Genomic DNA, 27,724 nt, shown 5'->3' with positions numbered 1-27,724 from the left:
CCGGCCCGAAATGGCGGCGGCGGCCCTGACCCGTGAGGGTGGGGAGGATGCGTTCCGCCGGCTCTTTCGCTTCTATCGACAGCGCGACGCGTCCGACCTGCGGGGCGTGGTGGACTTCTCCGCGCCGGGGGGCCAGGTAATGCTGGGCTGCTTCTGCCCGTGCCCCGCAGCGAGCGGCTCGGAGCGCGTCTCGCCGTCTGCGCGGTGTCTCAGTGCGGGGCTGTGGCGGTGTCGCTGCAGCCCGTTCTCTCCACCTGCTGTTTCCTTTCGTGCCCGACGCAGAATCCCTAGTGCCACCCCCTTTCTGGCTAGAGGACGCTGCAATCGAGCGCTGAGCCTCTCAGGGGTCCCTGTAGTGTTTTTAAAGTGCGGGTAGTGTGACCCGAGAGGGGCAGCTGGGGAGCGCCGGGGCCCCTGTGCCTGCGGGCCCCAAAGCCGGGCTCACAGGCTGCCCCTGAGCCATGGGAGGCTGCCCGAGGGCACAGGGTGCAGTGCACTGTCCCTGGCCAGCGCGGTGCCTAGTCACGGATTTAGTACTTTTGCTTATATTTACTTTCATAATGTTTAATTAGCTCCCTACACTGCAGTAGTGAATGTTCAAAGCCTCTAGTAGAACCACGTGATACTTAAACAGCTAAACGTATGGACATAACTCCGAGTTCACTCTCGGAATTGACATTGTTTCCTGGGCCTGCTGGCCCTTGTCTTAGCCCTGAAATACGTGAGAGATCTGAAATCAGCTTCCCCTTGCTGTGCTGCCTTCCCCCTAGTAAAGCTTCTTCTCCTTTCTCTCCCCTGTATAATAAATGCTTGGCTCAGTCACCAGGGACGAGTTGAGCTGTTACAATGCGTTGGGGAATTCAGTCATCAGCACAGCTGAAAGTGTAGCCATCATAGTAGTTTGCCATGTCTTCAGTGATGAAGAAATGATCCTTAAAACTTGTCTTCTGTTTTGTCACCTTACAAAAGGATGACATGTGTCTGCTAAAGTGTTGTTAACTGAGGATTTTCTACTTGTGAGCTCATGTCCAAAAAAGGAGTGAGCAATATAGTTAAAATGAAACTTTGCCAAATTTTTCATAGTTTCAATGCTTAGTCTTTTTTTTTTTTTAGTGTTCTACTAGGCTATTTATTTTTCTGTCTTTTTAGACTATAATTTTGCTGTTGCTAATGGAACACAAAACCTGACCCATATGAAATTGTTAGAGGCATTGGAATTAACCAAGGAAGTTGTTAACATTTCAGCCTTTCTTGAGCTTGCAGGAATCCTGTGTTTAGTAAAGGATTACAGCATTATGGTTCTTCTGGGAAATTCAAAGTATTTGAAAACATCACAAGCATCTGTCTTCTCTCAATATGATTCTTTTTGTGCCTGTTACCTTCTAAGAACAGTGACAGCTTACTAGTGAAAACATCTTTTGTTCCTCTTTCCCCCAGGTTAAAAACATCTGGCTTTTCTCTTTAAGAGCTACAGACCAGGCAGATTGGCCCAGATAATATTGCTTCTTTTTTCTCAGAAAACTGCTTTAAGCATTTGAGCTCTTCAGTCAAGTGTGACATGCCCCATCTGTCCTGTTACCAGGCTTATTTAACTGATTCAGCACATGTAATTCTTCAGCACAGAAACATCTCCTGTTCACCAGAAGCCCAGGCAATAGCTGGTGTGGAAACACTTTGAGCAGGCAGTGAGGTGGCAGAGTTTTGGTCTGAGGATGAGCTTTCCTGGGGATGCTCTGTGGACAGGACTGCAGTAAGCTCAAGGCTGGCACTCACAAAGCTGCTTTTGACAGAGAGTTGAAAAATGGGTAAAACTGACTATATTGGCAGAAGATGCTGTTCAGAATTTCTTAGAAATTCTACGTATGTAATTTAGTCTTGTTGCTCAGAAAATGTTAACCAGAGCTGTCAGCTGCAAAGAGACTGATTTGCACATGCACCACTACAGAGGCTGTGTGCAAAGGCCTTAATTTGATATCCATTTTAAGTTATCATAGACAAAGTCTTACAGTCTCTGCCTGTTTATTCCTGCTGTGCCTGGCCATCTCTTTCCTTATATGAGCCTGTACTTTTCCACTGCTGCATGAAGAGCTGGACTGGGGAACTAAGCTAGAACAAAACCAACCTGCCTCTACCTCCTGAAGACAATTCCCTGTCCCAAGGGAAGAAAGGAGTGAGAACACAGTAGAATGAGTTTGGTGGGGGGGGGGGGGTTCAGCAAATATTAGCTTAAATACATGTGTTATTGCAACTTAAGAGAGTATGTCAAGTAAATACATCTTGCCAAGCCTTGAGCTGTTGATCCTGCTGTTGGGAATAGAATTGGCGGGGTGGCATTCAGAGTTGATGGAGTTTCTGTAGTCCTTCATATCTGACAGTTTTGGCTGCTTCGCTGCTATACTGCTTATCCCTCTGTAAATCAGAGATGAGAATAGTCAGCTACACTATAGGATCATGAGCAACTTGTATTTGGAATGTTTTTTTGAAAGTATAAAGTGTTATGAGTATATTGCTCTGTAATGGAGATTGATAATGAATGTTTTTATAATGATGAGGCTGTACTGTGGAGGCAGTGGAAATGGACAAATCATGACGAATTTTTTCTTGTTGATATATATTGGGTTTTTTTATGAGTGGGGGACATCTCATCCCTGGGTAAAACCTCTAAGTACCTTTTGATTCTTATGTTGAATGTGTACTGGCTCTGTTTGCCCTGTCCTGGTCACAGCTGTTTAGACAGTAGTTCAGTGGTACATTTGGCATTTTCATGAGAGTTACCTTCAAGCGTGGTAGCACTCTTCCTTTAAGATGCTATTTTTGGATGAGTTTTGTGTTTCTCACTCTTTTTAAAACCTGATCTGTTTTCTTTTGCCAGGTGTTCAGATCACAGCTCAGTATTTCTTCAGTTAGTGATCAAGATGCCTACAGAGCAGGATTACAGCCAGTTAGCCAGTGGAAAGCCTATGGCCTCAGTGGGTATCCAGGTTGGTACCTTTGATTTTAAGAAAAATCAAACACAACCTCATTGCTTTGAATTCATGCAGTTTCAATATTCTCTCCCTTGTCCTGCCTGAAAAAGCTATTTTGGTTTGCCTAAGTGTAATTTAATGTTGTTGTAAGTGCAGGAGGATGAAAAATCAGCCAAAGGGTGGGATACAGCAATATTTATGAAGGTGAGAAGAGCCAGTTGTTTCATAGTGAAATCAACCAGACCATAACTCATGAGAGTGCATTCCTGTTCCCTTTGGCAGAGACTTTATTTCTGTGGAATCTGTTTTTCCACAGTATATATCATGCATATTGGGTACATGGCTGAAATACAGTAGTTTCACTGTTGAAGCATCTACTTGTCAGTGTAAGGCACAGAATAAAGTAAGTGAATAAGAACCTTTTGGCCTATTCAATATGCAGAGTTATTTCATTAGGCAGGTTATTTCAGAAATGGAAACATGGTTTAGGTTTGCTGTTCACCTGATATGGTCACAGAGAGGTGTTAGGTTGGAAGGCACCTCCAGAGGTCTAGGCCAACACCCTGCTTAAAGCAAGATGAAGTTGCAAGGTAGATCAGGATCCTGAGAGCTTGTATGGGTAAATTCTGGAAATCTCAAAGGATCGAGATTACACACCCTCTCAGGACACCTGTACCAATGTTTGGCCATGCTTTTTTCCTAAATCTTTTATCTGATAAAATTCTTTCTTGCTTTGTGACTGTTGTCTCTCATAATTTTGCTGTGCACATCTGAGAAGAATCTGGCTCCCCTCCTCTCTCAGGCTTGTAGGTGGTGCTCACCAGGATGTGTCACTAGCTCTCGCTGCTGCTCAGTTTGTTCTCCAGGCAGCCAGGCCTTGGTTTGAAGCTGCTCTTTACACCTGGGCCATACTGTTGAATGGGATTATTCTGCCCCAGATGCAGAATTACCACTGTTGAACTTCTGAGGTTAGCCCATTCTTCATTTGTCAAAGTCCTTGTCGGGGGCAGCAGTAGGCTCCAGCATATCCCCTGCTGCCCCAGTTTAGTGTAATCTGTAAGTGAAATGAGGATGAACATCCCATCATCCATGTTGTTGATGTAGATGTAGTTATCAGTCTTTGCCCAGGATCAAAGAATGCAGCTCATAACAGCTGCTGGTTAGACTTTGAATCATCAAATCACGATTCTTTAAGCCTGGTGATCCTTTTGCTTACCCTTTCAATCTGTCCCAAAAATTTATGGCTCCCAGTTTGGCTCCAGTGGTGCTATAGAAGACCAAGTGGAAAACTTTTCTTAAGCCAAGGTAAACATAATCCCCTGTTTTCTCCTTGTCTGGACATCTCACTGTAGCAGGCAGTAAGGCTGGTTAGACAAAATTTGCCTTCCATGCTGTGTGTTCCCAACCACCATGTGTCTGAAAGTTGCTGCCATGAAAGTTTGCTTCATAATTTTGTCAGGGATTTTGGTAAGGCTGGTGAGTTTGTAGTTCCCCAGATCCTCCTTATTTCAGGGGGTTTTGTTTGATTAATTATGTTTTTTCTCATGTTTCTTTTGGTTCATTGGGACCTCAGTCAGTTTCTGAGGCTGAGTTTTGGTTGCTTTGAAGCCAGCCTAGCGTTTCTGAAACTGAGGCAGCCACGCTACCCATCTGGGATATTTAATACATGGTGAATTGAATAACTTCAGGAGAAAGGCTTCTGCCTCTTCTTGCCTCTATAAATGTTTTGTTCCACTTACCTGTCATATTATAGCTGCCCTTGTTTGGTCTGCCTGTCATTCACTGTCTGTCTAAACATCTTTCCTAATAATTACACAGGGGGTATGGGGAATCACAGGTGTTCCACTTGAATGCATTTCTGTTCTGCTTTGGCAAAGGAAACGTTTTACTAAAATGAAATGCAAATACAGTGACAAATTGTCTGTCCTGTTTAGAATCAAGTCATGTAATGGACTTGAAGAGAATAATAATTTATCATTTTTCAGCTACCTGTATATGGACATCCTAAAACAGTAGGAGATGTGTAACCAGCTGTCCCAATAGCCTTCTAAGTGAAGTAAGAATTTCTTTAGTTTTTCTTTGAGTAAATGGAAAGGAAGTAATTTGGTTTTGTCCCTACAGTAGGCAATGAAAGTGAAGAGTAAGGAGTCTGGGTGAATTTCTGTTGTGGTCTGAGTTCTCTGAGAAGCCTGTGATGCTGTCTTTGGATCTTTGTAACTGACACATTTTTTTTATGAGAGGTTTTTCTTGTTGCTAGATATGTGCATGTCTTATCCTTCCTTTGACTGAGGTTGGAGACCCCTTTCATTAGGTGCAAATTAGTTGTAGAACATACAGTGAGATTGTGCTGCAGTAAGAGAATTGCATCTGCTTCCTCAGGGTACTTTCCTTTAGTATACAGATTCACAAAGAATAATTCTTTCCCCCTGCATCTTTCAAGGCCAAGAGGTTGTCTTCAAAGTTTGTCTGTGGTGTCCTTCAGTCAGTTCAGAAAGATTGCTACAGAACTGTATTTCTTATTTCTTACTCTTCTCCCTCCTATGTGTGCAAGTCACTGATTTCTAGCACTATTAATCTTTGTTCTATGTTTGCATAGAATTTTATAGTAAAACTCTGCAACTGTTAGAAATTCAGTTTCTGCCTTTCTTGACATAGTAAGCATAGTAGTAACCCACTTTTTAGTTGTTACTGCTTTTGTAAATCTAGACCAGTTTCTTAAGAAAAACCTAGGTCAAGGAAAGGTTTGGAGAGACATGAACATGTTCTAAGTTTGTGATATAAAAGCCATAAAATCTGGATTCTTGTTCTCATCTCTGCTTGTAACTAACAGGCTTCAATGCCTTCATTAGTACCTGGGGATGATAAATACACAGTAGAGTGTAATTTCATGAATGTAGTAAAGTGCTTCAAGGACCCCACATCAAAAGCTATAGACAGGAAGGGCAGTATTAATCTGTTCTATGCAGATGCCAACAGAAAGTAAATGTAATGCATCTGGCGGAGAAACTTCTTGTAGCCAAACCTATCAGAAGGTTGCCATAGTCTGAAAGTGCAGGGAACAGAGTGAAGTGAATGACCATATGTTATTAATACACTGAAGGCTTTTTTTCTAACCAGTTACTTTAGTCTATGAAGTATGCTGGCAGGTAGCTCTTTTTGTGTTTTTATTACCACTTCATAAGGCAACAAAGCAAGTTTGTATCCTACTGAGACTCCTAGCTTTGCTGGTTCTTTTTTCATCTGTTTTTGTCTCTGTTAACTTGATATGATTGAGAAGTTCAAAAAGACACAGTAGGCCAAAACCTTAACATCTCCTTTTACTTTGTTCCTCTTATACCCTTATCTCTCTTTACATGTGGATTTTGTGTTGGTGAGTCTTACTGAATTGACAGTCTTTGAGAGAGTGCCTTGATCCTCAGAGTAGGTACAGTACAGATTAACAGCATCTCTCATGTGGACGGCTGCTTGAACCCTGCCTGAGGTGCCTGGCTAAATGAATGTCCAGAATAACTGCATGTTTATTTTCTTTTGTTAATTACCAATGCCTGCAAAGTATTCACAGTCAACAACAAGCAGTTTGGGATATAATTTGACTTTCATGTCCCTTTCTGAGAGTTACCATATCAAAATGCAAATACGGATACAACGAGACTTGCCTGGAAATAAGCATGAAGCAAAGGGGAGGACACTTTACATTACTAGACGCTTGCTCAGCCCAGGGACTTCTTTCTGAAGTAGCAATAGAAGACAGTATAAGTTCAGAGACAGGGATAAAGTTAGTTTGAAGCATAGAAAAACTAGGCCAGAATTACTTTAACTTTGCTGGGCTTAAGAGAAAACTCATGCTGAATAATTTACAAAATAAAATTTACTCCAAAGCAATTGGATTTCTATGTTCTTACTCCTTTATCTCCTGTAATCAGTATACCTTACATAGATATGTCCTTTATTGTAATTTTTGTTTGGACCAGTGTTGGCTGCCCTCTCTGCCTTCAACCTTGTGCCACCATTTGTTTTTTCTGAAAAAAACCAATAAGTTTTAACTTAACTATAACAGATTTCATCAGCTTATATGCACAGTCAATGGTTGTATGTCTAAGGGTTTTTTCACTATCTTGGACTCCTATCCTTTGCTCTAGATTGAGAAAAAAGACCCAGGGAAACACCTAATCCTACTTTGTCTTCATCCTCTCCTTTTCCTTTGTGGTCAGGGTTTATTTTCATACCGAACCCTTTCCTTCCGGGCTGCCAGCGGCACTGGGTGAGGCAGTGTCTGAAGCTGTACCCTGAGAAACCCAATGTTTGCAACCTGGACCTGCACATGGCTCCTGAGAAGACCACTGACCTGTGGGGACAGAGCAAGGAGCAGCTGAAGTAAGTCCACCATCACCTTTCATGGTCAAAAATAATGGAGCCAGATCTCACCTTTGAGAAGGTCTAAGAGAATTGAGCAGGGAAAGGAAGCTGAAGAAGACTGTGCACATACTGGCAGAATACAGATGGTGTCAGACACGCCAAGTTAAAGATGGATATTTCATGGTCTCATTGGCATCCTTGTTAATTCACTGCTGTCATTCTCAATGGGATTTTCTAGTAGTATATTGTTCTAAAGCCATCAGTGAAATGTTAAATAGTGACCTTGGCTGATTTGGTGCTTGAAGCTTGCTAAGCTCAGCTACAAGAGGAACTGTGAAGTCCCTCTAGGCCTCAGTTTTCCTCAGGCAAAATGGATCCTTTCCAAAACTGCCCACTAATGGTAGCACTTCTTCCCAGTCAGCTCTTAGACGCTGTACACTATAACTGAAATGCTGTTAGCTGGAATTTCTTGAACTTCTCAAATCTACAAGTTTCTGTGTTCTTATTTACAAAGTTTTTTTTTGTTTGGTTTTGTTTATGGTTCTTCTTAATTCAGCATGACATTGAATTAAATATATTAAATGTACCATTTTAATAGCAATCTTGTTTAATCTGAAAGGTTCCTTCAGATTCAGAATTCTGTGGCTGATGTAGATGCCCTTCCTCTACCTGATTTGGAATTTAATGGAGAATTTGTCCCAGTTTTGAAGTCAAGTAGAAATTTTAAGAAGAGGAAAAGTCTTTTACAGCTTGAACTCTAATAAAGCCACCTGTAAAAATACATATAAGACAGAGTGTTTAGTCTCTTAGGTTGACATGCTCAGATTTTTTTTTAGAAAAAACCTCTTGACATCTACAAGATATAGAATGGCAAAAGCAAGATTGGGACTTCTAACTGTTTGCACCTAGGAGAGAAGTTATACTCTCACTTGTGTTTTCCAGGCTCAGTCAGAATTAGTTACAGAAATGTAGACACCATTTTTGTGTTCCATCAAGAATGAAAAATGGTTTTGTGAAAGGATTGTGCATTGTGCTCAGTGGCTGAAAAAAGTGGGGTACTGTTCCAGTTTGATAGGCCTCTCCTAGCAGGACCTCCTGCGTGCAGAGAATGATCAGAACAGAGGTTAATTTGCAGCTGAATCCAGTTCAGTTGAAAACAGTGTTTGGAAGAGTGATGGCTGACAGCAACCCTGGCGGTTTTATGAAGTACTTACCCGAGTCTTCAAGTGAGCAAACTGCTGTATTTGTGCTTACATCTAGGGGTAGCAGATTAAACTAGCCAGTCTCTCTAGTATCTGCAGTGAAAGCCTTTCAGAGAGGTGAGGAACAGTGCTTAACTAAAATGAGGTCTACTTCTAAGATGGGTCACAGCTTTAATGCTATTTAAAGCCATCAGGATAATGCATGCATGTGCTAAGGTCATGGCTGATCTGCTCTTTTCAGGATGCAGGAGTCAAAGGTAGGGTGAATCTATACACTTCCTAGACATATATGCTATGCTTTCCTCACAAAGTGGAGCCTGAGTATTTGCTCTGGTGCTGGGGACAAGAAAAGCATAAAAGGGAATAGAGCATTCCCGCAAGGGAGATTCAGATATACAGATATATAGATCTGTCTATCCTTGTGTATAAGGAAAAGGCTGGAAGGGTTTTATAGATGCAATCATTACCAGCAAATAAAGAAATAAGGGATCTTCAGACCAAAGCTCCCATCCTGTTCAATCTTTTTCTAACATAGTTATACCAAATTTTTCTGTGCTTTCTTGTGGGACCTCATTGTTTCCAGATACACAACACTCATACTTTCCTCTCAGCAATCACATATGAAATCACATGCAAAATACCAAGTTCTGGGAAAAAGGACTTCCCAAGTGTATTTTGGCTCTTGCAGTTGTCTAGCACTGTAACAAAAGAAGGGCACTTTCGAAAGGTGCATGCTAAAATTGTTTCATTATGAACATTGTTTGTCAGTTGAAAGATGTGCAAGAACAAACTGTGGGCTCTCCCTTTTCTAAATACTGTGTTACCTGCTTGTGGGCTACACAAATTGTCCCAAGCAGCATGTGTTTGGCAGTTATTGTGTTGGTGTTTATGGTAATTGCAGTTGCTGTTACCGTATGACAGATGGAAATTGGAAAGACTATTTTCAGTAATAAGAAAACTTACTAAAGGTAAAGAAACTGGCCTTTTATTCCTGTTCCTGGTTTATCTTAGGAGCTATCAGTATGGCATAGTTGAAGGGCAAGAACAAGCTGCGTATCCAGGTGGAAATGCACATTAAATGCAGATGTTTGGCTGAGACTTGACCATGGCAGCACAAATATCAATAATTTTTTGTCAAAGAGAGCATGTCATGCTGAACTAATGAAGCTATAAATGAGAGCCAGCTATCTGGTACTACTGTTTATCTTTTGGGTATATTTCTCCTTACTGTCTTTTTCTTTTTTTACCATAACACGTGACTTGGTTCGAGTCAAGTACACTGAAATTGCTGGAATGAGTAGACTAGAAGATAGATGTGTACCTTCCTTTTTGTATTTGTCATTAACATGTTTCTGTCTGTTTTAGTTACTTATACTCTGTACCTTTTCAAGGGGTTTTCCATAGCCTGTACTAGAAGCTTCTCCTTGAAGGCTCTTCTTGCTTTCATCACCTTCAAGTAGGAATGGTAAATGGGTGTGTGGTTTCAGACCATTCAGTCCCATTACTTCATGGTTGTCACATGGGAAGAATAGTTCTTTGTCCTGCATAGCAGTCTGGATAAGGGGACACCTGCTGTCTAAAATTCTTGATGTGTGGTCATAGCTAGAGAAGTCTTGCTTTTTACTGTGAGTCAGTCCGTCCTAAGGACATTTTATCCAAGTACCAAGTAGTAGAACTAACCAGCCTTTGCAATATTAGGCAGGATGCTATGCTTCACTGTCAGCCAACTAACTCATTTTCCTTTCTTGTAATTTTCCATTGTGCCTAGAATATTTTTCCCTTGCATTTTCAGCTTTGAGATGTTCAGATTATGTTTTTTCACTTTTGGGTGCTCAAATAGGACATGTTTAATTCTGATTTCTTAATCTGCGCTGCTCATTGTGTTTCCATCTGATAATTTCTTAGATACCATGTTGAAAATACAAGCTTTCAAACTGACAACAGCTGGCAGTAGGCCTCATGACTTGCACACATTCCATGAACTAAATTTTCAAGGCCTTTGGAGGAAGAAAGTATTGGCACTGAAAACAAAAGTTTAGTTTAAAAAATAAAAATTGGTCGGTTTTAATAGCATTGACTGGTTTTAATAGGCTTTGAAATGGATGAGTGAATCTCATTACTGTATGCTGCACTACCAGAAGACCCCTCAGAAATTAACACATATGCTATTTCTTTCTCTTTTGTCTTTGTAGAAGGAAAGGTTCCAGTAAAAGGGAGCCCAAGAGCCTATTGGAGAAGCTGCGCTGGGTGACCCTGGGTTACCATTATAACTGGGATACTAAGGTATTGAGATTAAATTCTTCATTTTTCTTGGCCATAAGCACTCAGAATGGCAAACAGAGAAGGACATCATGGAATAAAATGTTTATGATCCTACAAGACAGTCTTGAGGAAAGGCACTAACAAACTGTGCTTTTAAGAACATTTTAATCTGTATTGGTTTACTGTGAAGGGTTTAACAGCAAAAGTCTATTGCTGCATTCTTTTGTTTGAGAGTTAACGTGCTAGCATACACTCAGCTCTAAACCTGAGACCGTTTCAGGGTAAGTGGCATTTTTACCTGCCAAAATGGATGATTACAAAGCTGAGCGTGACATGTGGGAAACTACTCTGATGGGGTAAGCAGGAGCAAGAAGAGACTGCTGCTCATGTGATTTTGAACTTAAGGAATCTGAACCACTGTAGTGCATTCTTACTAACTAACAGCTGTTTTGAGGATCCTAATCAAAATAAACTTTTTTTCATAAGACTGAGATAGATGGAGGCTGATAAACACTGGCAGAGTAAATATGTGTCTTATCTGTATATTGCAGATAACCAAATCTGCTTGGAGCCTTTTATTTACCAGATCAACCTGTTATTAGATGGCCTTAATAAAAGTTTGGCTATTATCTTCCAGTAATCTCTGAATGACTTATGGGAGAGAAAAAAGTAGCTTTGCAATTGATTCCTGCTTGTTATTGATGGAAGGAATAAAGATGCTTGTTTTGGAGCTTGTTGATGTGCTACGGAACTGTCTTTCTGTTGACAGCTTCAGGTTGTGATTGAGAGGATCCTCAGGCTGTTGGTACTAATCTTACTGATTTCAAGTTTAGCATCTAGATATAGTGATTAACTTCAAAATTAATTGAATCTCTGGCAGTCTCAGCCTAGGCCACAAATTTAATGATAGGAGGTAACTATGCCATGGTTCTGCCTGTGTTGTAGTAATTTTCTGGGTAAAGGTGATGTCCTTCTCCATGACTATCAGCCAGGCTTTTAAGTTCTTTTTCATTGTTTGTTTCCAAGTGTATTTGCTGCTCTGATGTGTTGGGTGTGGCTTTCTTTTTTTTTTTTTTTTTCTTCTCCCCCATCTCCTCCTTCCAGAAGTACTCAGCAAACCACCACACTCCTTTCCCCTCAGACCTTGCATTCCTATCAGAACAAGTGGCTGCAGCCTGTGGATTTCGGGGTTTCCAAGCCCAAGCAGGGATCTTGAACTACTATCATTTTGACTCTTCGTTGGGAATTCATGTGGATGAGTCTGAACTAGACCATTCTCGTCCCCTGTTATCATTCAGGTGAGTCAAGGAAAGCACACTTGAGTGTTGTGGAAAGATTGGTGGCTTTTTTCTAGGCTTGCGTATGATTATAAGAAGGCGGTATGGTGTAGTTTACTAATTGGGTAAACTACACCATAATTGGGCAAATCTTCACTCTCAGAAGTTTTGAATAGCAAAAGGCTGTAGGTCAGGGACATAGGTTTTTCTTTAATGATTGCTTGAATGGCATGGATGTAGTGCCTGGAGTGAAGAGTTCTTTTGCAGAGCGCACAGTTCTGTTCTGAAGCAGCAGAGTGTCAGTTGGGTACTGAAGAACTATCTCAGCAGAGCTTCAAACCTGGCAGGGCAGTTGCTCTCACTGCCTATCTTGAACCAGATGCCATGTTCCCAACTAAAAATTGTTCTTAGGAGTCCCTCTGATTTTTGTGATTGCTTGGGGTGTTTTTTTATAAAGGAATTTAACTACTGGTATTTTCTTACTGTACAGAGAATTATTCTCTATCTGAACTTGTTTTCTCTCTCCATCCTTATTCCATCTCTAGCTTTGGGCAATCCTCGATATTTTTGCTTGGGGGCCTGAAGCGGGAGGAGGCCCCGACAGCCATGTTCATGCACAGTGGAGATATCATGGTGATGTCTGGCTTCAGCCGCCTGCTGTACCACGCTGTCCCCCGCGTCCTCCCCAACCCTGAGGGGACAGCCCTGCCTTCGTGCCTCGACCAGCCGCTTTCTTCAGACCTCCCTGTTGGCTCAGTGGTTGAGCACAGCTCTGATGAGGATTGGCAGGTGTGTGCCAAGTACCTGCAGTCCTCCCGCATCAACATGACTATTCGCCAGGTGTTGGCTGAGGGTCAGAAATTTCCAGAGGAATCTGGGACAAACGGAAAGGACCAAGCACCCTCTGAAGACAGTTATCATGAGAACAGCAAAGCCAAAAGACATAAACCAAACACAGTCAGCTGAGACCAGGAGATCGTGCTGCCATGGACCAGACAGGCAATCTCTATATGGAATTAGGAACTGGTATAATACTGGAAGTCACCTGTCTGTATTGCTGTTAATAAACTTGTTCAGAATAAATGTAGTCCTTCTTGCTGTAATAAATAGGTGGGAGGAGAAAAAGGATTTAAAAGGAAAAGAAGGATAAATTCAGGACTGGAACTCAGGAGATTAACTCTATTGGCATTTTGTTGCAAATGTTTACTGTACTCTGTTTTCTTTAAAATTACCTGTATGTCAGAGAATTTTAAGCTTGGTTAAGCTTAAATGCTTTAAGCTTTTGGTGAAGCTTGGTTTAAGCTTTAGGAGTGATGCTTATAAAGTATTTTGAAATCGTTGGGCAGAGAGTGTTAGGAAAAGATACAAAATTGCTATGTGATAGAGAATCCTGTTGGGCTTGTAAAACAACTGAAGCCAAGTAACAAGTATGAATGAGAATAGGCTGCTATAGGTATAAGACCTACCTGCAACATTTTCAAGATAATTACTTCTACAGCAAAAATGGGTTCAGTGGTCAGAAACATGCAGCTCCCTCAAGCAACCTGCTGTAAGCTGGCTGTAGTCCTGCGTTTTCCTTTTGCCTGCTTACATCCCCTCAGCTGCAGCAGAATCTGCTTTTATGAATGGTACTGAACATCTTATCTCAGATTTTAGGGGGAAACAGTTGGGAGCAGTATCTACTTAGAATATCTAGTAGCTCCCAACTGGGTCTTCTCTCAGCAGTAAATTTGTGACTGAGCCCAACATCACTATTCTTTCAAAACTGCCCTCTCCTAAGTGCCTGTGTATTATGGTTCTCCAGTCCCAAGGTATCATCTGTAAGGAGCAGGATGACTTGCAAATAAAAACAATGAAGCTGTAAATTAAGTACCTAAAAAATTAATCAGTGACTATCTCTGTCACCCAAAGATAAATATATTGAAACAAAGAAAAGCACTAACTTTTGTGCTAGTTTTTTTAAGCTTCAGACCTTCCTATCTACTTTTTAATGCAATTTTAATTGTTGGAGTGGAATGCACTATCCCTGGAGTATTTTGTTGCACTTTCCCAATGAATAAACTTACTTGGTTTTTAAATTAAAGATCTCTATCAGTTTTGGGCTGGCTATTTTCTTCCTTTCTTTTTTTCTCTGTTAGTTGTTTCACTGAATTGTTAACGTTGCTGTATCTCTTGTGCAGTTCCCTCCAGGCTTCTTTTGTATCTACTGCCTCTGCAATCTGCCAGCTCCTGTGGAGGAGCCCTGCATATGTCTGCAGGGCTGCTTTGCTTTTAGGCAGTTTCAGAGGGGGGCTGCCTGCAGTATCAAAATCCAATTTAATACATATGTGGCAGCTTTTCCTCATGGGTAAAGTGTCTGCTCTGCTTATTTCATGGAGGTGAATGTGTGTTTGCGTGCAATTAATTCCTTATACGGTAGTGGAAAGAGTTTGAGTAACTTAAGGTCTAAAATAATTAGATACAAGTTTTAATATCTTATTCTATGCTAGATGCGAGTCCTTTTTGTAGCCTGGGCCTGGTATATTTACAGCTGAGCTCTAGGAGAGTGAATATGTTATGCAGAGAGGTTACAACATGACCAGAAAGAAAAGTTGACTGAGTCAAGGTCAGAAAACAGCAAAGCTCCCTTAGTGGCACCTGAAGAGGGAGAAGGATGGAGAGGAATACGTTTTCCTAACTGAGAAGGCAGACTGACTGTTCCTTACTCTGGAAAAAGAAGCAAAGATTGTCCAACTCACTCACCTCTGATGATGAGACAAGATAGTCATGGAATTAGAAGGGGCTGAACAGGAGCTGGTTTCTTCATGTCACAGGCTGAATTGTAAGTCCATGGTTTTCATGTCTTTTGTTCCATATAAATATAAATAATATAAATATAAATTAAATATATAAATATATGACAAGCAATCATTTATTCCAGGATCTAGTTTTTCCTGTGATTCAAAGACAAGAAACCATACTGTTTACCTTCTGCAGTTGAAAATTGTAGTAAATGCTGCAAGCTACTGCTAGCAGTTGGTCATATCCAGTCCATTGAAGCCTTATGTTTGGATGTGACTGAGTTGAGAATTTGCTGCGTTACTTGGAGTCAAGCTTTTTACATAATGCCATTGGAAGACAGCCTTGGTCTAATTCTGTACCAGACACTCGGAAAGTGAAAAGTCCACAACCCAGAAATGGACGTATGGGAAATGACCCAGGAAAACAAAGCATCCATGTACCAAGAGAAACAACAATAAGAAGAGAGAATTTCCTGAACTGCCAGCTTAGCAGGATCATTGGTTCTGTGACCAGAGCAGAGTGGAGTACAAGTGAGCAAACTACAGGACTTCTGCAAGCTCTACAAACTGTGCTTCCAGAATATAATTTCAAAGAGGCAGTAAGTCCTGGGAAGAAGGCAGGGAATAGGGCTGCATCCAGTAATACACTCAGGAAACACCAACCTACTCCACACAGCTTTCAGAGTCTGACATTCACACCACATTTGCTTGGGTTTGTGATGACATAAAAGGATTTTTTCATAGCACTGATCAAATTTTTGTAACTATAGGTACCACAGATAATTGCTTGTGTTCATGTAGGTGTATGCTGAGCTAATCTCTAGTTTGTAATTCCTCTGAGGGAAAGGAGGGAAAGAAGAGGACATCTGGACCAATTCTGCAAGAAAATTTATGTAATGAGTTGATTGCAGGAAGATAAGCATGTATTTCTTTCAAAGCCACCTGGAACTGAAGCACATTGTTTACCACATGTATGCTGTTCATTATGTGATCTGTAGATAAAGCTAGCTGTCCAACAATTACTGCTTTTTTTAAAATCAAGATTAAAGGGAAAATAAATCTCCAGTTAAATGAGAAAGTGCATTGGGATGAATACTGGAAGCAGAAAAAGCAGCTGCCTGCACAAACTAAAAATTTTCAGTCCTTTTGAGAGAACTGTGATAGAGCAGTTCAGGTTTACAACTGGACTGCTGGCCAGTGCCCAAGACAGATTTACTGCATGGTCTCTCCATGCTGCCAGGCAGTAACCTATGGGCCAGGTAGTTCCTAAAGCTGTGCCTGCTGCTGGAATGATTCTGATTTTAGGTATGTATTTTTCCTTTCTTTGAGAGCATGTTGACACTTTTTCCTCATTGTTTCACAGCAGATATTTCTACAGATTGTAGTAGGATGCACCTAAGCTCCTGTATTTTGCTGTGTGCTCTGCAGTGCTAGTAGGTCGAGAGAAGCAAGTGGCTGGGGAAGGAAGCTGAGTAGGGACTGCCAAGACAGTGGCAACATCACACTGTCATAGCTGGGGTGAAGCTGGCCAGTGTCTTATGTAGTGCAGACAGCAGCTCAGATCTGTCTTGTTCTATTCATGTAAGTTATTCTCTGCATCACACCTGAAACAGGATAGATTTAACACAGAAAAGAGACTTGTCAGTGATAAGATTGTCTTCTACTTAATTAGGATGCAAAGTTAATTGAGCAATAATTCAGTGTGCTCTAAGCATACTTTGTTTCTGATGAAATTGTAAGACTTGCCTGAGTCTGAACATGTTATCTCAAAAAGTTAACAGAAGTACATGGCCTGCAGACATTAATGATCCAGAAAAATATGTTGATAGAGGCCTCAAAAGCCCCATATATGAAAGGCTCTTTTTTGTTGTTATTAATAATCTTTATGCAAGAGGAGACTTAGAGAAAACCAGTGATAGTCATCCATGGTCTGCTAATGCCTTCATAAATCCTAATGACCAAAGCTGGTTGAAAACAGTCTATATCTATAGCATAATGCTATAGATATGGTACAAGGAGGCACAAGATGTTTCTGACACAAGTTTAGCACAGTACAAAATAAGTTTCATTATTTATATTCAGCAAATAATAATCACAAATACCTTAATCAAACCATTTTTCTATACAAGGAATTGAACAATGACTAAGAAAATGTTCATATGTCCTCTGGTAAAGTTGAGGTGAGATAAAATTGCCACCCTGTAGGTGACAGCTTTGCTCATGCAAGTTGTTTTCTTGCATTCTCATGTGGCCAGAAGGTAGTAAAGGACTACAGAAATGGTGGTTGAAGGGACCTCTGGAAGTGTCTAGTCCAACCTCTCACTAGGAATTAGGGCTGTTGTCTACATGAGACTTAGGAACCATCCGTGATGGAGACTCTACCATTTCTTTCAGTAACTTGTGCCCAGTGCTGTCATACTCACCTTACAAAGAAATTTTGCTTGTCTGAGTTTCCCAGGATGCAACCTTTGTCCATTCTCTCTTCCTTTTTCTTGCCGCCCATTACTACCAGAAGTTTCCTTCCGCTCTCTTTGTAACTCTCCTACAAATAATTGAAGTGTACAGTTAGACCATCTCCCCTTATTTTACTCTGAGCTACATGGAAGGACCCCATGAACCCCAACGTTTCCCCATAGATAATGTGCCCTGGACCCCTAACTTTCTGCACTTTCGCCCTGTTCAGAACCTTGTCTGATTTCAGGTGCTGCACTACTCTCTCTGCTAGGGCTGGTTTCTGTTACAATCAGGAAGCCAACTACAAACTGACTTCTGAATCCTAGTTCCTAAACCTGCTAGATGCACTAGATCCACTTTTTTACAGTGTTTCCTCAACTAAATATTTTTTTTCTCCCATCTACATCATAACGAAATAAAAGTAGTTTTTTGAGGTGCAGAATGAATGAGCCATGGTCCCCTATGGATTTCTGTTCCTGAAAAATTGACTTCTCACTGAAGCTTTTCATCGAAATGAGTACTTACATGTAATTTTTTCCTATGTGATGTCCCCAGAGTTTAATACATGCACAATGCACCATTTTCCTGAATCAGGATATTTATAGAGTCTCTCTCCTCTAACTGGCTACCTACTACCTGCAGAAATTTCGTTTGCTGTGAAATTTACCAAATCTAATTAAAATAGACCAACAGGTTTCAACATTACTGCTCATGAACGTGAGGACACACCCAGTTAAACACATGCACAACCCATAAGAACACGTGCTTTCTTCTTTTAGGAAGCCAGTCTCAAAAGGATACTTTCATACTCTTAATGCAAGCTGATATGGACTTCTGTAGCAGGTCCTGCTCTGAAGGATTCTGCTCTTGATGTCCCAGAGAGGGAAAAAACAATCTGGAACATCAGAGTAATTTTAGTCCAGCAGGCACAGTCCCCATCTGGCTCCTGCAATTGTATCAGCTCCCCTTAGGAGAAGCTGACTATGCACAGAGACTGAACTTAATCAGCTAAATGCTTATCTCTCCAAGGTGGTAAATAAGTCTCTGGAGTACAGCAGGGAGTGGGACCTGATTTTTATTCAAAGCTAGGGCTTGTATTCAGATAGGCGTCATGGAAAGTACCACATCCACTGGGTCAGGGGCGAAGGAGAGAGAGGATAAAGTCTGGAAAAGCCTATAGTAGCTTTCCCTCTTTTAAGAATAGACGTATTTCTTCCTCTGGATGAGGAAGTGAAAGCTTTAACCTTGTGGAGACACGTCCCATCTTGTTTTTTTCCCGAGTCAACAGAGATTATTCTGTCTCTGACCTTTTCCTGCGGGGCTGTTGAATGTCCTCTTCGACAAAATTCCCATCTGTAGTGGACTCTCCCCGAGCTTCTCTGTGTAGCCTGACCCTTTTTGTCCATGTAATCATACATCTGAGCACTGGGATTGTGCCCTCCTTAACCATCACGCAATCACAGCTTATTTCCTTAATTCAAGAGCTCAGTGCTGCTGCCACCTGCCCACAATACAGCTTTTCTAATCTGTTTCATAATCTCAAAGCTCTTCCAAAGCATAGGTCAGGACCATTAGCCCCCGGAAGTTCAGAAGCAAGGCTAGTTTATGACAAAATGTGGGGAAACTGAAAGAGAGGTAATGTGAGGTGGTATTTCCTACGACTTATATGTAGAAGTGGTGTTTAGGCACGTGGTTTAGTGGTGGACTTGGCTGTCCACTACAGCCGAGGTTTAGATCTAGGTTATAGTTTTATGTTGGGACTTGATGATCTTAGGGGTATTTTCCAGCCTAAATTATTTTATGAATCTATGAGGCACAGTGAAACACTCTCTAAATATTCTTGTTGAACTAGGTATAGAGAATAAAAAGTGAGTCAGCCTAGAAGACATACAGTCTCTTTCTCCTCTGATGTTGAGAAGTCAGTACTTTACATTAACTTTAGTCTTCCTTGTAGGTGAATTTAAAATATTCACTCTGCATTTATTGAGGAAGGCCAGAAGAATCAATAAAGGCCTTGGCTTTCTAGAGGTGATCATCTCACCAATCATTCCTCCTCTGTTCTGCGCTAAAGGCTTAGATAAGAAGGTTTTATTTTTGTTTTCTTTCTCGATAATAGAAAGGACTATTAATTAAGGTTGGGTAAAAATTACTGCAATTTTGCAATAGCAAATTAAATCCAAAATTAGGTACCATAGAGTAGGATCGGGAGGGGAGAAGGCAATCAGAAACAGCTATTCATTTGGAAATGATGGACTAGTCAAAAGAGACAGTGTGGAAAGCAGACTGATCTTTCAAAGCACAGTTCCTCCTGAAAACAATCAGTCCAGGAAGAGGTGTTGGTTGATGCTAAAGCTTTGTGCCATGGCAAAAAACAGAGAACTTGCAAATGGAGTGCTTAGTATCAAGTGCCCTAAGATGAATTGAGAGGCAGTGAAAATAAGCACAATATGCCAGAACGACACCAATTCCACTCCTGAAATCAGGGAAGAAATGCAAATCAAGTCGGAGGAGCAGACTTGGAAGAAATGAAATGGAAAGCAAAAAAAAAGGAAAAATGGGAAAAATCTTCCTTTCAGGAAAGGGAATGAAATCTTGAAATCAGAGAACCAAGTTGAACCAAGGCTCTGGAAAGGAGATAGGAGGAAAAACAGTGCCATGGCAAAAACCGAGAAAATTTGCAAATGCAGTGCTTAACATCAAATGGCCTAAGGTGAAATAGGGGCAGAGAAAAGGAGCAAAACTTGCCCAAATGACTCAAATTCCACTCCTGAAATCAGGGAGGAAATGCAAATCAAGTGAGAGGAGCAGACTTGGAAGAAATGAAATGGAAAGCAAAATAACCGAAAAATTGCAAAAGCAAGTAAAAACCATAGAAGTGAATGGGATGAGCAAAAGTGCAGGGAACTGCACCAGAGCTTGCCCATTTAATCCTCATTAAAATCGCAAGATTTCATTCCCTTTCCTGAAAGGAAATTCTTTCTTTAATTTTCTTTAATTTCCAGGCACAATTTTAATTTTGGAAAGGCTCACTGGTTCTTAATGGGTTTACTTCTTAGACAAATTTGTAGAATTTAAGAGGTATGAGTCATGGAATGGAGCTGAAAAATAAACTTGAGTGGAACATCAAGACAGTTTTAGCATCAATGTTAACAAATATGTTTGGAAATAGTTTTCTCCACAGAGAAAGTATCAGTGCTCACCATGGTGTGGGCAGACAGAGAAATGAAAAAAACCCCCATAGTCTGAATATGAGACAAGCACCAAAATCTAACACAGTCTCACTATCAGGTGTTGAGTAGCATGTCCCATTTTTTCTAGAACAGAGAGAATTGATTTGGTATTGTCTTATCTCATCCCAGTGCCTGAGACGAAGTTTAGGTACAGCTTTCTGCCACTCTAGTCAGCACATTTTCATTTTCATTGGCCTTTTCGCCTTGGCTTTTCAGACAACATTCCTCTAAGATTAGATTTAGATGTTAGCCTGACCTTTTGTCAAATATAGCCAGGACCTGGAAAGGCTGTCAGAGAACTGCACCAATCCTGTGAGGACTGGTTTGAGTTTGTCAACTTGTTCTCATTGCTATGATGAAACCTGACTTGGGAGAATTGCTGGTTGTCAGGTATCTATGACAGGTCAGGAAGATTTTAGTCACACTACTGCAAATAATCTGCAGCAATTCTAAGCCCTGCTGAATGGTGCACACAAATAAACCTCTTTTCAGTCCACATAGCTGGAAAACACCTCAGACCCTTTTAAAGCAAGGCTTTTGTTCCACCTTGTAGGAGAACAGTCTTCTAGTCTTAACAATGACATTGCTCCATCAAATCCTCACACAAGGCTGGTGAAAAATTGGCATCCCTTTTGCTTTTGGCATAGCATGTACCTTAGCATATCTTCTAGGAGGATCTGCTCCATGATCTTCCCAGGCATAAAGGTGGGGCTCACCAGTTTTCTAGTCCCCAGACCTGACATGTCAAATATGAGTGTAGGGATATGATTGCCTTCAAGCCCTTCCTGGCCCAACACTGTAATTATGCTCCACAAGAGGTCTGAGTTTGGCATGCTGTTTTGATGGTTCAGCATTTACTGAGCTGAAATTGGAACAAGTCAGCAGACAGGTCCTGGCTTGCATAGGAGTCTTAAACACCAAAGCAAGTCTTGGATAGTCTTATTACTACTGCTGTCAAATTCACTAGCACTTCTTCCCTTCTCCTAGATCAAAATGATAAGGAAGAAATTAAAGGAAAGAAGGATGCCAGGTGAGAAAGCATAAAGAAGTGAAGCTATGGAATGCTCTTTCTCTCCCTGTGGCCTACTCAACCCCACCAGCAGCTGCAAGCATCACTGCACACCATTCTGGAACAGCAGAGGGGCTCAGTGCTGAAGGCTGCAATCTTTGGCTCCACAGATGTCTAATACTTCCTTTCCCTGAATTTCACATTAGAAATACTTTTTTCTCACATGGCATGAAACCTACTGAGAAACCATGTAGGTTTCTCCCATCTGGAGAGTGACTGTGCAAATACTTTCCATTAATATTATTTTCTGCAGCAGAAAAGTATAAGAGAAAGAAACATTAATCACATACATGGTTAATTGAGATCTAATAGCCAAGGTCAGTGCTCAGCCAAGAATAGATAGCAGAAGCCTCCTGTGATATATTTTTGTGGTGAGAGGTTCATAGCACACAGACTGATCTATTAGTGGGTTTCACTATGAAAAATTTAGCTATCTTCTGGAAAATGTTCAAATCTATTTTGCATCATTTCCTTGCTTTTACATTTAAAAATATCTTTCCAATGAGACCTCATGACCATGCAAATTAGGAAGTCTGTGCTGTGTGGAAAGATTGCTGAACAGCCACTGAACTGCAGCTATTTGTTCTTTTGCCAGCCCTCTGCAAGATGACAATACCTGTTTGTTAGTGTCTAGAATGCTTTTCTGTGATTTAAAGAAAAATCCTACAGGGAAAAGATGAGTAGTCAAGAGAGCATGCTGCAATGGGCACATCAGTAAGGAGAAGCTCTGGACTTTTGCCTTGAGCTGTGTTCTGCATGTCTGCAAAATACCAGTGCAGCAGAAGTGACCTACTTGCTGGTCTACAGCACCTTCCTGGTTTCCTGTGGTACTTCAGTCTTTAGGACCGGCATGACCATGTACTGGGTCTCTTCTTTCCAGTTTTTTCACATGGGTCTGTGCAGGATGCATCAGTGTTGCTCCTCAAACCAAGCATCTCCAAACATTTTTGCTCCACAGAGCCTTTCCTCCTTCAAGTTTTCCTTACAGACCACAAAGTAACCATCTCCCCAAACCTCTAACTGAGACCACAGGAGAAATATGATTTATAATAGCCTCACAGACCACTTAGAACTAGAGAACTGATGAAAGAAATAAGGCTTCTGAAACTGGAAGGAAGTAAGGTCTCTGAAGATGAAATATAGAAGTCTTTGAGGAACGCACCTCATCACCTGTGATACCCGAAAGATGCAGCTTTCCTCTGCATGCAGATGCAGAAAGATGTACTTTCTTTGCCTGGAAAACAGCACAGGACATGATTTGATCCAACAAAGAACAGAGAACACATTCCATGTGGGCACTAAAAGCAAGTGTGAATTCTCTAGGTGCAAAAAGGCTTTGAGTTCTGGTGCACATTTGTCTTTTGTCTGTCCTTGGAATCTTGCAGTACCTATTGCTGGTGAGCTCTGAGCTCCTGGTGGCACCAGGCTTGGCACTGTTCACTGTGATGCTCCCTGGAGCACCTCTTGCAGCACGGGTGCCATGTCCTCCAGCACAGCTCTCTGCACACTTGCAGTTTGTGCCTGTGGGCTGGCAGCCAGCTCAGACCTCGCTGCTCCTGAGGACACTAAGTGGACACACAGTGCAAGAACCATACTGCATCACAGTAATGCAAACCACAGCCCTTTTGTCTATGCACTGCAGTAGTGACCAGTGTGGGAGGCTCCCAGACAGGGGTCCCTTCTACTGAAAGATGGAGTGTGCAGAAACCACTCCATATCCTGGTGTTAACCATTCTCCCAGTCTAGAGATGGGGCAGCATGGTCCTTACCCTTTCTGAAAAGAGGGAGAGGGAGTTTGGGGGTTTTAGAGCAATGCATAAATATTATTGCCTGGAAGCCTGGTATCTGTCAGGGAGAGGAGTGCAGTCACCATGGTAATTCTTCACCTCATTTAACTGCCAAGTGACCTCGTGTGGTTATTTGTAGCCATTCCCAGCACAGTAACCCCCTGCCTGCGGCCCACAGCTACACAACACATCCCCTGCCCGTAGATAATACACAACATGAATGTGCTGAGCAGTTCACACTCCTTCAGCTTTCTCCTCCTCATATTACCTGTGCCTCTAGATAACCATCCAGCCCCTGCTCCAACAACTGTAGGTCCCTCTACTGCACAGGCATAAGATGCTGTGGGAGCACAAGATCAGCTCATGCTCAGCTGGGCACCAAAAGATGCACCCACCCTGTCTCCTCCAGCCTTGCCACCACACAGCTCTTGTACAGTTAATTCTTAGATGCATTTTGTTTTCATGCTGTGGCATGAACAAGGAATAAATTCAGCTCTGTCCCATTCATTTTCCTCTGTTTCCACCTCCGACAAACAAACAAAAAAACAGAGAAGCAGATCTATAAGGAGAAGCCTGAATGCCTCTCTGCAGAGCCAACTTATGGGAAGTTGGTGATCCAGTCATTTCATGCTCCTGACTGGACCCTGCTGCTCACATTTCTTGGCAAGTAACTACAGGAAATCAATCTTAGTACTGTTTCTCCTCAAAGCACCCTGTGGGTCCCTGCAGGATCTCTAGGACACAAGCAGAAGCTGCTCAGCCATACACACGACAGCTCCAGCTAACAGGGTCCATGGGAATCAGCAAGCACAGACTAGGTGAAGCCTCAGGTTCCCATTTTATGTGGTGTAAATGTCCTTTTCTACCTTGTACAGTGATGAGTTTTAACAAGCATGAAGCAAAGGCACGCAGTCAGGGATGGCCTGTGACTGAGGGTAAGTCACCTGAGTCTGACAGGGCTGCTAACAAGCAAGACCCACTTGTTACTGCTACACAGCTTATGTGCTCTATTCATGTGGCCTACAAAATACCATTAGAAGTGCTTCAGGCAAAACATTTCCCTTAGAGAGTTAGCAGGGTTGCCTGCCCATATCCTTTTGGACTTTTATTCCTCTTTGTAAATCTTTCAAGCTTGCTGACTTCAGCACTCTTTCTCCTGAGGTCCCCAACCCATCCTAAGAGCCCCTCAATGTCACCATCCTCGAGCCTGGATGCCCTAATCTGAGTATGATCCAGCTAACACAACCAGGCATCTGTATATGTGTGAGGAGAAAACTGAAATGACATCTCCTCACCAGACTGCCCATCATCTCTGGACAAGACATCTCCAGTTCTCTCAGGATTGCTCAAAGCTGTGCATCTTATCCTCCCCTATCTCCAGGAAGTGACAATTCCCTTTCCCACCCTTGCTCCCCTCTCACCCCATCCCCATCATCACTGCCTGCACACTTGGCTGTGGCTGAGCTCAGGTGCTTCCGAAGGCTCTGGCCCTGTTTTCAGCCGTGCAGGAGAGGTCACGGTCAGGCAGATCACGGTGCTTGCAGAGCCCACAGCCAACACAGCTGGGGCTGCTCCAGTGCAGAGAAAGCACCTAATGCGTGAGCACACACTTCCCTCTTATGGCCATGCCCGATACAGCAACCACGCAGGCCTGCAGCATCTGCACTGGAGATGTGATTTTCCCATGAACATTTATGAATTTCCTATGAATTTCTACCTATGAAACATTCTCCATAGTTTCCTCTTACACTTGTTGGACGCAGATATGTCTCCCCTGCAGTCGAGGTTCAAGCAGAGAATGAGCTCTGCAGCCCTGTCTGGCTGCTGCTGAGCAGCACACACTGTGAGCAGTGTGAGTGGGAAAGACATGAGTGCTCAGCCCTGCCTGCAGCATCACACTCTCTCTCTCTTATGGAAGGCCAAGTATCCATCCCTGGTCCCAGACTAGATTTCCCCTCTTGGTAGTGCACAGCCTCTAACATTTTTCATCTCCTCAATATAAGTATGACTTTTACTTCCTTTGATTTGAATGGAAAATTTTTAACCACCAAGTTTTGGGTTAAGGGCTCTGTTATATTTCTTCCTTGCCCCATTTCACTGTATGGCAATGTCTCTCACTTTCTCCTATCTATAAGAATATGCTTGCCAAAAGGAGGGACAGCAACCTTCTGTTTTTCAGTATTGACCTTTTTCTCTGAACTTTAGGTTCTTTTTGTGCTCCCATCACCCCTAATACCAGATTTTGTAATTCAAAAGCAGTTTGCTGCACAGATGAGGCAGTTTCCAGTTATGTCTTACCTACGGCCACCTTCCTCCAGCTACCAAATCAGTTCAGTTCACAAGCCTGAAGAAAATTCCCCATGGGATAATTTTCTGTTGGATGAGTTGAACAGATTCTCTCAGCAAGTAGAAAGTTGAGCACTAAAAAAAAAAAAAAAAAAAAAAAAAGCTCCTTTAGCCATGCCTTTTGCCAACTTGTTCTTCTCCTTCCTTCACCCATTTTTTTCTAAAGAGAGGTAGGAAAATAACAACCTGCAAAACTGTGCTTGGTACTGGAAAGGTGGCAAATTGCTCCTTCCTTCCTACCAAGGTTTGGTCATTGCTCAGGTACTAGAGCACTGTCCTCACTGTCTCTCTTCTCTACAGTATGCTGTCTTCTCATATGCCACCTTCGTAATAGCATCAGCACAGGATGAAATGAAAACCTTCAACAAAGACATTTTCAAGGGAACACCACTTTCAGTTCTGTAGTTGTCATAGGAAGAGGTGAATAAGGAAGAACCTGTCCAGTCTCCTGCAGTACTAACAGCACTGTCAGAAGCAGCAGCAGCAATGTTGCCCTTGAAGGCAGCCATAGCAGCTTGATCATGCTCTGCTGAGCTCTGGGCACTTTACCAGAGTTTTTCAGAGCACTCCACAGCCACTAATAAAGTGAGACCACATCTGCTCTGAACCTGTTTGCCAGGGTTCTGGTGGAAAGAGGGTAACTGCCCTAGTCCCAATAGGTAGGTGCAGAGCCTCAAAAGTATTTAAGCACCTAGAAAGTGGCTAGAGATTAAAATCCTATAGGCCTTGAGGTCCTAATGAGGATGTAGTTATATTGGTATTCAGTGTTTTTGCTGATATAGCTGATGGTGCTCGGTAAAGTTCTGCTCAAAAAAGAGCCTCGTTCTGCTGACATAAGCTGCCTGCACACAAGGAGGGCTTCACTGCTACAACTGTGCTGCCACAGCGATATCACACGCATTTACATGTAAATTAGGGCTTTGTTGATACCGCACAGATGCAGCCTTTCACTTCATCCTGGATGGGGAGGGAGGGCAGGCAGGCAGAGTAATGGTCTCACTACTCTCATTTTATGGACTGAGAAAGCAAAGCACAAACAAAATGAACGCACTAGTTCAATATCACCCAACACGGGTGCCAAAAAAGGCAGAGATCCTGATCATAGTTTACAACCATGGGACTGTTTTACTGTAGGGAAGGGGAGACAAGTGAGTCATCACTCGGCCCATAGGTGCCTCATCATTATGCGAGGTCAAATTCTCGATTTGTTTGTGAGTTTGAGATGGAGGCGTTAGGAATAAATGCACCAGGGAGTCCTGAACACTGAGCATGGAGGCCTGTTTAAATGCACTGTCAGAAACTAACCTGAAGACCTGAAGTTTCCAGTATCTTGCTCCTCTGCTCACCAACCTGAGCGGCAACAGGCTTGAGTGACAAAGAATGTCCGTGGAGGATGGACATGCAAGGTGAAGCAGTATGGGTGATTAACTACACAAGACAGGAACCAAACAGAAGCTGCAGAGATTACCTTGCTTCCAGCTGGGGCCCTAAGTAAATACACACTGACTGCACCTCCATTCTGCCAGTACTCCTGCATCTTGACATCAGACCCTGTCAGGCCATATTTCCATTTACAAAAGGCAACATAAGCCAAGAATGATGAAATTACTGATCACATTCCGAGCATTCATTCCCAAATGCTGCTGTACTAAACTATGTATCTAACATAGATACAAGATAAATTGCGTGGTCGGACCAACTAATTTTTTTTTCTGGCAAGGTTAACTTGTATCAGCTTCTCTCTGTGGCAAATACAAGGTTCCTGGAGCTACAGCCTTTGTTGGCCTGATAGTGCCAGTAAGCAACCTAAAAAGACAAAAACCCACACAGTTCTGGGGTGATGGCATAAACAAAGATCCAAAATTCGAGCTCCAGAAAAAGCAGGTGGTGTCACGAGTTAATGTCATGTGAAAAGGGGAGATTTCCTCAACCCTTAGTGTGAGGAGATTTACTCGATCCTTAGTGTTTGATTTGTCTGTCAACACCTCAAGGAAG

General features: G+C 42.1%; 1 protein-coding gene and 1 long non-coding RNA gene across 2 annotated transcripts; one reads left to right on the top strand and one right to left on the bottom strand.

Moving 5' to 3' along the window:
* Positions 1-2: 2 nt before the first annotated feature.
* Positions 3-14,146, top strand: ALKBH1 (alkB homolog 1, histone H2A dioxygenase). The gene is made up of 6 exons (XM_063399079.1): positions 3-136; positions 2,873-2,981; positions 7,178-7,340; positions 10,717-10,807; positions 11,891-12,084; positions 12,609-14,146. Exons 1-6 carry the CDS (start codon positions 11-13, stop codon positions 13,027-13,029), a joined length of 1,104 nt encoding a protein of 367 aa, XP_063255149.1. The 5' UTR covers positions 3-10; the 3' UTR covers positions 13,030-14,146.
* Positions 14,147-15,950: 1,804 nt separating this feature from the next.
* On the bottom strand, positions 15,951-25,825 carry LOC134551447 (uncharacterized). Its single transcript, XR_010080575.1, has 4 exons — positions 25,682-25,825; positions 22,759-22,830; positions 17,267-17,385; positions 15,951-16,447 (listed from the first exon to the last, which is right to left on the bottom strand). It is a non-coding gene; the product is annotated as an uncharacterized LOC134551447 (long non-coding RNA).
* Positions 25,826-27,724: the final 1,899 nt, after the last annotated feature.

Source organism: Prinia subflava, chromosome 5 (assembly GCF_021018805.1).
Source record: "Prinia subflava isolate CZ2003 ecotype Zambia chromosome 5, Cam_Psub_1.2, whole genome shotgun sequence".
In the NCBI taxonomy this organism is placed as follows: Eukaryota; Metazoa; Chordata; class Aves; order Passeriformes; family Cisticolidae; genus Prinia; species Prinia subflava.
The sequence above is the reverse complement of the archived record's forward strand: the minus strand, read 5'-3'. Positions and strand labels throughout refer to the sequence as shown.

Bases quoted from the DNA above. Each gene is read 5' to 3' on its own strand.
- ALKBH1 (XM_063399079.1), top strand. From the start codon at position 11: ATGGCGGCGGCGGCCCTGACCCGTGAGGGTGGGGAGGATGCGTTCCGC. The intron at 2,982-7,177 runs GTTGGTACCTTT...CTTTGTGGTCAG, and splicing joins TGGCCTCAGTGGGTATCCAG to GGTTTATTTTCATACCGAAC. The intron at 10,808-11,890 runs GTATTGAGATTA...TCCTCCTTCCAG, and splicing joins ATTATAACTGGGATACTAAG to AAGTACTCAGCAAACCACCA.